Raw genomic sequence first — 11,937 nt, 5'->3', positions numbered from 1 at the left:
GGCTCAAGCAGCTCCAGATGTACGTACAGCTGAAGATAGGTTAAGGTTCCTGAAAGTCCTTGTTGTTCTTGAATCTTGACGATGTCGTTAAGCTAGAACAACTAAATGCTTTGGTAAAGGAACTAGGATTATTGTGACTACAGAAGATAGACAACTTTTGAAAGCACATAAGATCCAGCATATATATGAAGTTAAATTCATTAACAAGAAGTCATTTGTATATACATGTTGTCCCTTTGCAATGCATGCCTTCCGGGTTTCGTCCTGAATATCTTGTGAAAATTCGATATGCAGGGGAGCAAACTGGAGAAGCTCCGGGATGGAATCAAAGTGACTCTGTGTCTTTCTATCTTCTTAGGAAACATTTGCACTTTACACCACCTACACTTCTGGCTTTGTTAAGTCAATGTTTTAGATTTACACAAGCAAATATTATTGAAATAATCATCTAAGCGTTTTCTTATTATTACGAAATATGTACATCTAAAATGGCTTGTGAAGACTACTAAAGAGCTTCGTGTACACCAGTGATGTACATAAGCATGGGTATTCCTTTGACAGCTACTACCAAAGACTAACAAATTGAAAGAAAAAAAAAAAATGGCTGACCAGGTAAGAGGAGACCCAATGTACAGTGGAGACATCATCTGTACAATTACAACAACACTTTTCGAGTTTTGAGAATGAGAGCTCTTGAAAAGTAATGTCTCATTCACTCACATCATCAAGGCTGGTTTCTGACTACCTTCACGCTGCTGTAGAAGCGTCGCAGATCCTTCATGGCTTTTTCTTCTATCTGGATTGATCGTATTGCTGATGGAGCATCTATCTCTGGTTTGAACCAGCGATTTGTTCCAGGCGAATCTGATGGAGATCCTTGCCCGATTGCGACTGTGAAGCCTGATGTTTTTGTCTTTGGACTGTGGGACAGAGACTGTTGCTTCTTCACCTGCATTAGACAAGAAAAAGACATCGAGAGAAAGATGAGCTTTCAAACACTAACTATGATGCAACAAGACAAGCATACTTCGAACTGAGGACAACGTACCTCCTGCATCTGGATATCTCTAAGAGAAGGTCGGGACAGGTTACGAGGAGTTTCAGAGGAAGCCCAAGGAGGAGTTCCTTTTTCCACATCAGACTGCTGCAAACTTTTGGCTGGTTCCATTGGAATCGGCTTCGATGTCAAGAAGGAACTCAGTAATATCTTGCCTTCAGTTTTACCAGAAGAATCATCGCCTGACCTAGTAGTCCTAACAGGTTCATGAGGCTGGGTCTTGCTTTGTTCATCTTGAATATCCCGGAGGGAAGATAATCCTTTAGAAACCTTAGCTCCACCCCACACAGGACCTTCAATCTTAGGTTTTGGTGGAGGAGCAACAACAGGTTTAGGAATATCATCAAGAGCACCAGTCAAGAACATGGAAAGCCCACCCTTTCTGTTCTTCTTCTTGTTAGCTGCTGTTGCAAGTTTCTTGCTTCTCGGCGAATTGGGTGGATTATCTTTCTTCTGCGAGAGAGAGACAAAGTCTGATTCTTTGGGGAACCCACTAATCATCGTCATATCCAGCATGGTTTTGCCATCCTAGTAGAATAAGTACAAAGAGCAGATGAATTTTTTATCAAGCCTCAACAAAGGACGTTTTATCATTAGAAACTGGTACCGAAACTAACCTTTGGCTTGATAGCTTCAGAAATTTCATCAATTTCTTTATCCTGCATTGTATCTATTTCCACTTTAACTTCACCAAAATCAGGGTATGTCTCAACCTGTAAAAATCTCTGTTTCCCCTTTTTCTTCTTTTTTCCATTCTTGTTGGCTTTTTCATCTAGTGGTAAAGCTGTTGATGATTTTGCCTCTGGAGACTCTTCAACAGGAATACCAAGTTCTACCAGTGAACTTTCGATATCTAGTTTCTTTTGAAGTTTTGCTATTTGCTGACCATCAAGATGTTGTCCTCTGGATTGTTTTGCTGCAAGGATCTCAATTTGTTGCAACTTTTTCCTCAAAGCTCGGACTTCTTTGGAATTGCGTAAAGTGAGCTCATCTTCTGGTTGCAAGAATGAATCCATTCGAGTACTTCCGTCAGCAATACTGGAAAAGGGTTTCACATGGTTGTCACGAGTTCTTACAATGTCGCTCTCACTTTCCTCCTCTTCACTATCTATCACAACTGGAAATGTGGCTGTTGGTGTTGGAAGTGGTCGGGAGCTCCATGCTTCAGATGATCTGTCATCCAGTAATTTCTCAAGATTGGCAAGAACATCAGGTGATGTATTTGCAATTGATTGGGGAGAAACCGTCAAAATAAAGTCAAGGTTTCGGATCACAATGTCCTGCAGAAGAACACACGTGTAAGGTACTCATCAGCCAGAAAATAAAAAGAGAACACTGAACATAAACTTCTCTTTGTTTTCTATCTCTGCGGTTTAGTGTGCAATCATCACAAAGGAAGGTTTGCATTACCTCACAGTACTTCTTGAGGTCCTCTGCTCCAAGCGAATCCGCAATTTCAAGCAGTTGAATAGCATTTCGTGGCTCTACAATACACTCCGCTGCCACCTTCTCGCATAAACTTTTTAAGCTGGGTACTGTCCTCTCCTTTGGATTATCGTGTTGCACGGATTGTAATACATTCACAGATTCCACATCATCAAACATAAAACCCTCATCCAATTCTTCATTTTCTTCTTCCCTACTTTCATCCGCTTGCACAGTCTGAGACTTCTTAAGCACAGTAGGAGCATAGGCAGGATGATACAGAGAACCCACAACTAGAAGATGTGTTTCGCCAACAGCAACTGTGGTTGCCCTTTTCAAGTTGTGGAGGCGAGAAAGAGACGGTGGCATATCTTTACCATCCTTCCCATCCCACATGTAAACTTCACCTGTACTAGTAACAGCAGACGCCCAGTATTTACCCGCTGAAATGCTCACTACTGTTTTACCGTGGAGCGAATGCAACTGCAAGAATCAGAATTAAACATATTCTGATTATTACTATGCGAGTGATATTGAGTTATTTAGTTCTTTTAAGATAACAAGAGAAGTTGAATCCAACCTGTTGGCATCTAAAATTGGAGTCAGAGGAAACCCAATAAAACAATGCACCATCTTCTGCTAGAGCCAAACTGTGTACCATTCCCGCAGCTATTGCAGTCAATCGAAGAGGTCTCCTTCGATGAAAATTCAATAGTGTGTTCCCAGCTTTCTTTAAATTCCGGGAAATGATAATACGTCTTGGAGTCACCAGCCGATGACCCCAGGTGTACACCTGGTCAAAAAAGAAAGAACGAAATACTAAAGAAAATAAATTTCAATTCAAATTGAGTTCTCATATTCTAGATAAGATTTTCCACATGTTCATACATTCTATAAACTTTACACACTGACATTATAGTAAAGTATAACTTAACATGTAGTATGAAATTTTACCTCTCCATCGTTTCGCAACACTAGAGTGTGATATTTTGAAGATGCAATAGCCGTGAAAACTTTTCCTTTCAAGTAATCAACCAATCTGGGAGAATAGTTTGATGCTGAGTTGGAGGTTCCATAACCAAGCTGACCTTCCCTGTTGCATCCCCAAGTGAAAACTTCACCGCACTCAGAAACTACGGCGGTATGTTTGTTTGCTGCAGAAACAGCTACAATCTTCGCCTTCAATGAAGTCACTTTTCGGGGAGTTGCCTGAGTATCCACGGAGGTATAACCAAGCTGACCCTCTACAAGAGCATCACAAACAACATCAGACTCTAAGATAAAAGACCATAAGGCTACCCAAATAGATTGGATATAACTCCATCTAATTCAGATTAACTCAGAAACTGGGAGGTCAAAACTAAAACTTGAGTATACTAGAGCACTAAAGATCCATTCACTGGAAAATAGGAAGCTGTTAAAGTGTTTTACCTCTATTGGAACCCCATGTGTATACATCCCCGCCTTCCGTAGCAATAACAGTGTGGTGCTTAGCTGCCGCAACTGCCTTTACACGACGAGATCCTAAACCAGATATCACCTGGCGGGGAGTAATAACAGCAGCTTGACCACTGAGATAGTAAACCAGAAAAATAAACTCAATTGTGGTTTACATAAACTTTCAAAAAGCATATGGTAAGCTTGAAAAAAAAAATCAACCAAGCTATGATTGTATGAACGCTTAGAAGACTATCATTGATCTTTCAAATGTTCCATCAGAAATCTAGCAAGGCAAACTTTGAAACAACAGTAATGCCATAGGCAAGTAGAAATCTTCATATAGACGCAACAAACTAGACCATGGACACTTTGTAGGAACGAAAGCAAATAAGCTCCTTCTCAAGTCACCATATCAGGGAATTAACAACAATACATACCTGTGAATGTCAAATTCAGGATGTCCAAGGCGGCCACCCCTTCCAAATCCCCACGTGTAGACTTCTCCATGAGAACTAATGGCAACACTATGGAACTTTGCCGCAGAGACCAACTTAATAAAACAACCATGCAGTGAATCAACTCTGCCGGGTACCTTCTGAACATGTTGATTGCCAGTTCCAAGTTGGTAGTTTGCACCATTTCCCCAGCTGAAAACCTCTGTAGCGACTGAAAAGAAAAAAGGAACACGACATTTCAGCTGCTGAGAAGTTGAGTAAGAAAGAGTGACAAGACGATTAAGGTTTTCCTTTAAAAGTCAAGGTTGAGAAAAGATTAGTTACCCGAACTCTGTTGCTCGCCAATAACCTGAGCCACTGGACCTGAGACCAAATCAACCGGTGTTCGCAGTTTTATGTCTTCTAGAGTAAAAGAAGCACCTGAGTCAATTAGTACGCTAGCTACCGCGAGATGGCCAAAATGCAAAGCTCGGTGAAGACTACTCCACCCAGATTCTCCATCCTGAAATGGACATTGTACAATATAGGCCAAGCTCAAGCTCAATTTTCCAAGCATTATGAATACAACACATGCAACAAACATAGAGACAGAAACCAAATAACTTACTGAAAAGAGATGTAAATAGGCAGGATTACGTACAAACATGTAACTTCTAGATTCAAGATTATAATCGGAAGAAAAAAATATTGAAATATATCAAGGCACAAACAGAGGAAAAGTCACAAACCCTAGCATCTGGATCGGCGCCAGCTGCAAGCAGTCTCCTAATAATAGGAATGTGATTTCTCCATACAGCAATATGCAGAGGAGTCAGACCATGGACATTCCTTAAATTTATATTGCCACCATTCTTCTTCAGTATGCTCAGTGCTGAATCCACATCAACCAATGACCCTTCCCGTATAGTAAACCACAAATCTTTCCTAGATCCTGAAAGTGAGCTTTTGCGAGGAGTTTGCAGGTTCATCTTTTGGGTTTGAGGAGAGACTGACAATTCCATATTTCCAGACGGCAAGAATTCCCACTAAAACCTTGTTGTGTCTGGACCAAATGCCTCCAAGAAAAAGACTCGGGTTTCGATAACTTGGCTAAAAGTACAATGAAGATGATTTTTCCTGGCCCTCTATGTAGTTTAATGCCATCTAACTTTTGCTAAAGCTGATGTTTCATCTTGAAAATGAGTAGAACAAATCACTCAGCTTTCTGAAGTGTACTCAAATCTTCATAAGAGAAGTAGAAAATTCCTGATCATATAAAAAGGAATTATATTGGATTAATAATATTCATATAGCTTCTTTGAGAAATCTAGAGAAGAAAGAATAAACAAGTAAACCCGAGTAATGGAAAGCATCGATCCTTTTCTAAAAAACAAAACACAGAAAGATCGTTTAGAGACTAATACTTGCACCAACCAAAAAGCAAAGAATCTCATTTAGTGTCACTCAAACAGAACTAAAGAGATGATCTACCAACAAGTACATTGTTTGAACCTAAACAAGGATCTCCAATGAGGACATTTGTTAAGCAACATACAATTAGTAAAAATCAGTCCACGAATGTGACTCAATACCAAATCCGGTGAAAAGATCACGCCTTTAAAATTACACTTAGATCTCTTATAAGTGTGAAACAGAGAAAAAGCGAAGCCAAACAAAAATCTCCAGAAAGCACACAAATCGAGAATGGCAAACAGATAAACTCGATCTCCAAGACACAATGAGTAGCACAATTCGATCGAGAAGTTCAGAATTCATCCCAAAGCACAAGAGAAAATACATAAATCACGGAAATTTACCACTTTTGGAAGCACCCATCACTCAAATTCGAGACTTGAATAGAAAAAAAAAATAGCCTCATTTCCAATCACTCATCAGGCAAAAAACAAAAAAGAGAGAGAAGTAAATAAAACAGTTTTCGATGCTGTTTTTTTTTAAGAAATCAAAAGCTGTCATTGAGTTTAAAATATAATCAGACAAGAGAGAAACCAATTTTTTAAAAAAAAACTGAATTTCCGTTACCTGAAATTGAACTCCGATGATATTTAACAAGAGAGAGAGAGAGAAGCGATTAAAGACAGGTATTTAAAACAGAGAGAAAGAGAGGATATATGAGCACAATGGAATCTTCTATGGAAAAATTCAATGTGTTCATAAGAAGCGAATCAAAACAGAGAATATACCCTCTCCATGAGAAACAGAGGCGTATAAAAAAGTTTCTGCGAGAGAGAGAGAAACGGGGAGAAGAGAGATCTCCGAGCCAATGAGGGTAATTCAGTAATTAATTAGAAATAACGTAAAATGACGATAAAGTCCTTGGAGTTGTGACGTGCTAAAGACTCGGGGAAGAGATGAAGTCATATCTCTCTCCAGACACCTAACTGGTTTGCTTTACATCGTTATGACACGTGGCGACATGTGCAACACGTCAGACGTTGACAAGGTCATACACACAGTCATCAATTGTCTGAAACTTCTCTCAACCTCTTTCTTATGAAAAAAATATATTAAGCTCTTTTTTTTGTAGCCTTTCAATAATTTCTGTAGCATTATCAGTTTTTCAAGAATTTATTGTGGATTAATTATATTTTTTGATTAGAGGGAATGAAAATTTGAGGGACAAAATGGTAAAAGAATATCAACAGAGGCTAAATCATAGGAGATGCTAAATCAAAGGCATAATGTGACGCGTCAGCTCTCCTGACATAAATCTGCTGACATGGATATCTCTGATTGGATGACATGCCTTTTCTATGCCAGCCAAAGGTCCACGTCACAGAGCGGTGAAAGAATGAGTCCAACCGGCCTAAATGGTTATATTAAGCAGCTTTCTAATTTTACAGTGATATTACGTTCGATAAATTACTTCGTATGTTCTCTGTGATAAAGTTTATAAGATTTCTTGAAAATAAAATTCCACAGTACTTCGAAAAGAAATGCTTACACCATCACCACGCAAATGAAATGCTTAACAAAACGTACATAAGAGTACTTTTAGTTCTCTCATATACCACGGCAAGTGATCGCTAACAAAAAGGTTCGAATTTGTGCCCTCCTTCATGGTATCAAATCAATCTTAGTCTAGTACCGCTGAAAGATCTTATAAAATCAACTGTTTATTTTCAGCAACTTCTTAGGTTCTACAACACTAGTGATCATATCAAGAAAAAAGAAGAAACACTAGTGATTTTGATATTTTAAGATTTCACATTTTGGGGGCTTTGTATAACAAATAAATCTTTATCCTCTTTCAAGAGATCAAAGAAGCATATTTCATTAAGAGAAAACAAAGATACATATAACATTGCAACAAAAGAAGAATATAAGATGAAAGCCATAAACACTCTTCAACGAAAGCGAGAGAGTGTGACTCCATTCCCTCAAAACCTAACTTTGGCTAAAAATATTTTTCTTGGAAGAAAAGTTATTGAAACTGAACAAACACAAACCACGTATAAAAATCCCGGAAATAGAAATGATATCTTCAAGTTCTTCACTTGGCACTACCGAGCTGGGAGCGGATAAGCTTAGCCGCGTCAACCATGGCTTTAAGTGCTGGTTTAACCTCAGTGTACTTCCTTGTCTTCAGACCACAGTCAGGGTTAACCCACAAGATGTTCTGCTCAAGAACCGCAAGCATCTTGTTGATCCTGTCTGCAATTTCTTCTGTGGATGGTATTCTTGGAGAGTGAATGTCGTAAACACCAGGACCGATTCCTGCACCGTACTTCACTCCTTCACGGAACACTGATAGAAGCTTCTCGTCTGAACGAGAGTTCTCAATGGTGATGACATCAGCGTCCATGTCGATGATTGAGTGGATGATGTCATTGAAGTTTGAGTAACACATGTGAGTGTGAATCTGAAAGATTAAACAAAGAAGTTAGTTGCAGAAACATTCATCACTATTTGAGATTTTCAAGTGTATAGTTTTGTTACCTGAGTGCTGTCTTGGACGCCACAGTTGGTGATTCTGAAAGAGTGAACAGCCCAGTCCAAGTAGAAAGAGTGTTCGGCTTTCCTAAGAGGCAATCCTTCTCTGAGTGCGGCTTCATCGATCTGAATGACTCCAATACCGCCTTTCTCAAGGTCTTCCACTTCGTCTTTGATGGCCAAAGCGATCTGGTAACAGGTTTCGTGCCTGGGCTGGTCGTTTCTGACAAAAGACCAATTGAGAATTGTGACTGGACCTGTAAGCATACCCTTCATTGGACGTTTGGTCATGCTCTGGGCTGTTGAGGACCAGAAGACTGTCATTGGCTTGGGGCGGCTCACGTCACCGTAGATAACTGGTGGCTTCACACAGCGAGATCCATAGGATTGCACCCACCCGTTTGCTGTGAATGCGAAACCTGACAATTGCTCTCCAAAGTACTCAACCATATCGTTTCTCTGCAGTGTTGTCAAAGCATGGCTGAGTCAGAAACAGAACGTGGTAATTAGTTTCAAGGGTCTAGTAAGAGACAAAGACTCACCTCAGGCTCTCCGTGAACAAGAACATCAATGTCAAGGTCCTCTTGGATGTCAACAACTTTCTTGATCTCTTCCTTGATGGCCTTGACGTAATCCTCTTCAGAGATTCTAGTAGAAGAAAGAGTTACAGTTAGCATCACATTTAACTTACTAAACTTGCTTAATAATCAATGCAGAAAGATTGTGATTAAAAGACTAACTTCTTCGCCTTGTATTCACGGCGAACTCTCCTGAGTTCCACGGTCTGTGGGAAGGATCCAATGGTGGTGGTTGGGAGGATTGGAAGGTTAAGCTTCTTCTGCTGAGCATCTAGCCTTGCGCTAACTTCGGTTGTACGGCGGTGGTCAGACCCCTTCAAAGCAGCAGCCTGAGATAGCAGGAATTACAAATCAGCATGATCAATAAAAACATCATTACAGAGGAAACCCTCATGTGAGTAAAGAAAGCAAGAACTTACAGCCTTCTGGACAGACTCATTGGTGACTCTTGGGGAAGACCTCCTCGAAGACAAAGCATCAGCGTTGGCAGTGAAGAAACTCTGAAAGAGAGGAATATTAAAGAGTTGTAGGGTTTTTTCAAACGAAGGGTTCACTAGGGAAACATGTTTGTAAGATTTTTGCAATACCTCATTCGTCTGACCGGCTAAAGCCTTGGCCAATGCGTCAACTTCAACAACCTTCTGGGCGGCAAAAGCTAGCCACGACTTGATTTCAGCATCAAGCTTAGTCTCGTTAACAAGGTCAACGGCAGTGTGGAGAAGAGAGCAAGAGGTTGAGACCACAAGCTTGTCTGCACCAATGCACAGATAATAGAACCAATGAGTTAAAGAAAGATAACAAAATAAACACTTCTGATTGTATAATCCACAAATAGAGATTCTGGAAAAGCATCATACCTTTACCAACAACACCCTCAAGTGACTGCAAGGTGATGAGAGAGGCAGCGAGGTCATTGGCCCAGATGTTTCTTCCGTCAACAACACCAGCAAAGAGGTACTTGCCCTGGGGGAAACCAGCCTTGATCAAGTCAATGGTCTTGGTACCACGAACCAAATCAAATCCAAAGGCAGTCACACCCTTCAAGGAAGTAAGAGTCTTGTATGCTTCAGCAGGGATATCAGCAAAGTAGGTCTCCACAAGAACATTCAGACCAGAGAGAGTTGATTCAAGCTCAGCATAGGCACCGCTAAAAGCCTGGAGTTTTTGACCCTCAAGATCCATGACAAAGAGAGGCTCATCAAGCTGAATCCATGAGGCACCAGCTGCCTTGAGCTCTGCAATGACTTCCCTGAGAAAAGATTCATCATTCCAAAAGTATGTCAGAAACAAATTTCTTAGCGTCAAAAATAACAAGTGAGTATTACAGCAAAAGAAATCACTTACTTGTAGACTGGGAGAATTTTGGGGAGAAGGGAGAGAAGATCAAATGACTTGTCAACACCCTTAGCAAGCTTGGAAAGAAGCAAGTAAGAGACAGGGCCAACAAGTACAGGGACGGTCTCAACACCAAGCTGCATTAACAACACCCCATTATCATATTAGAACATTCAATAGCAGACCAAAAGAAGCCTATGTTCAAATAGGAATATTAATTGAGTACGTACAGCCTTGGCCTCCTTATACTCATTCACAGCCTTGTGAGATGCGTAAGAGAACTTCACTTCAGGGCCCAACTCTGGGACGATGTAATGGCTGAATCAAACAAAAACACAAAAAAAAAGGTACGTTAACAAAACAACTCACAAATCCAATAACAATGTCATTGCAAAAACACACAAGACAAAGAGTAGAAGAAACTCACTAGTTGGTGTCAAACCACTTGGTCATCTCCATAGCTGGAACAGAGGCATTTCCTCTAGCCATAGAGAAGTAAACATCGAGACCAATCTCACCACTGGTAAATCCATATCTAGGTGGAACAGCACCAAGCATGGCTGTGGTGTCAAGCACCTGGTCATAATGAGAAAAGGTGTTGCTTGGGATATACTTAATCCCAGCAGCAGACATCTGTTTCCAGATATCAGACCTGAGATCAGCAGACACCTTCTGCAAATCCTCGGCAGTGCTCTTGCCATCCCAGAAAGACTCCAATGCAAACTTGAGCTCTCTCTTAGGTCCCATACGTGGATATCCAACAATGTGGGAAGCCATTTTTGATTCTTTTTTTTTTTGCTTTTTTTAACTACATTAAAACCACAAACAAAATAAAAAGTCAGTCAACTAAATCAAAACATAATCCTAAAATGTACTTCGTGTTCTGTAGTAAAGTAGCATCCATTAAATTAAATGACGGCTTCACCATTCAATCATTGAAAAACAAAAGTAAAAAAGTTTTTGCAGCTTTTTTGTCTTGAGAGTTTAAAGATCAAAACTACACAAACCAGAGATCTAACGCAGAGAAAGATCGCAAAACAGAGATTCTCAAGAGCAGATCTACGAATCTGATCATATAAAAATAGGCAGATCTGTGATTCGTAGAAATTTAACTCACCGGATTTAGATCTAAGTATTAAACACGAAGGAGAAACGGAATCAAACGAAATTCAAAAATGAATTGAGAGGAAAGGAAAACGAAGAGACGGAAGCTAAATAAGAGAGTAGGAAGGGAAAGAACGAGAATAGTCATGCGGAAGCCATGGAAACTCGGAAGCGTACCTCACGGAATGAGAAGAGTGGAATTGAGAGATGGCAAGAGAGCGACCGACGATGGAGAGTGCTCTCTGCTTAACTTATTTATAGCAAACAATTTACACATCGTTCCTTTGTTTCTCTCACTCTCTCTCTCGTGGTGGCTGAATATTTTTTTAAAAAATTAATATACGTACATCAAAATACGTATATTTAGGGTTTTTTTCTCTCCATACGGAATTATCTTAGTATATGATAAAAATACGTATAATTCATTTATCCAGCACGTTTAATTTTTATCTTTTAAATTGAAGGGCATGGTCAATTATGTACAACTTTTGAAAATGATACGTTTATACGTATACAATATACGCTGGTTGCTATTAGTTTTTTTTTTTTTTTTTTTTTTTAAAAACTTTGTTAGGATGAAAATAATAAGCAAGCTGGTTGAAATTAATTCTAT

General features: G+C 39.7%; 2 protein-coding genes across 3 annotated transcripts; both read right to left on the bottom strand.

Moving 5' to 3' along the window:
* Window positions 1–430: 430 nt before the first annotated feature.
* On the bottom strand, window positions 431–6,601 carry LOC9318375. The gene is made up of 11 exons (XM_021031341.1): window positions 6,397–6,601; window positions 5,106–5,622; window positions 4,702–4,879; window positions 4,360–4,588; window positions 3,914–4,053; window positions 3,437–3,726; window positions 3,063–3,275; window positions 2,468–2,965; window positions 1,675–2,337; window positions 1,049–1,585; window positions 431–949 (listed from the first exon to the last, which is right to left on the bottom strand). Exons 2-11 carry the CDS (start codon window positions 5,376–5,378, stop codon window positions 725–727), a joined length of 3,246 nt encoding a protein of 1,081 aa, XP_020887000.1. The 5' UTR covers window positions 5,379–5,622; window positions 6,397–6,601; the 3' UTR covers window positions 431–724.
* Window positions 6,602–7,626: 1,025 nt separating this feature from the next.
* LOC9320478 (5-methyltetrahydropteroyltriglutamate--homocysteine methyltransferase 2) lies at window positions 7,627–11,767 on the bottom strand. Of its 2 annotated transcripts, none has more exons than XM_021031348.1 (11): window positions 11,502–11,767; window positions 10,648–11,028; window positions 10,451–10,538; window positions 10,230–10,357; window positions 9,743–10,134; window positions 9,473–9,636; window positions 9,305–9,385; window positions 9,048–9,214; window positions 8,850–8,955; window positions 8,314–8,766; window positions 7,627–8,236 (listed from the first exon to the last, which is right to left on the bottom strand). In XM_021031348.1, the coding sequence occupies exons 2-11, from the start codon at window positions 10,995–10,997 to the stop codon at window positions 7,868–7,870; spliced, it is 2,298 nt and encodes a 765-aa protein (XP_020887007.1). In that variant the 5' UTR covers window positions 10,998–11,028; window positions 11,502–11,767; the 3' UTR covers window positions 7,627–7,867. The 2 variants fall into 2 exon arrangements, with proteins under 2 accessions (XP_020887007.1, XP_020887008.1); XM_021031349.1 differs by having other exon boundaries at window positions 11,338–11,518.
* Between the last annotated feature and the right edge of the window lie 170 nt (window positions 11,768–11,937).

Source organism: Arabidopsis lyrata (assembly GCF_000004255.2).
Source record: "Arabidopsis lyrata subsp. lyrata unplaced genomic scaffold ARALYscaffold_3, whole genome shotgun sequence".
Taxonomy (NCBI): domain Eukaryota; kingdom Viridiplantae; phylum Streptophyta; class Magnoliopsida; order Brassicales; family Brassicaceae; genus Arabidopsis; species Arabidopsis lyrata.
The sequence above is the reverse complement of the archived record's forward strand: the minus strand, read 5'-3'. Positions and strand labels throughout refer to the sequence as shown.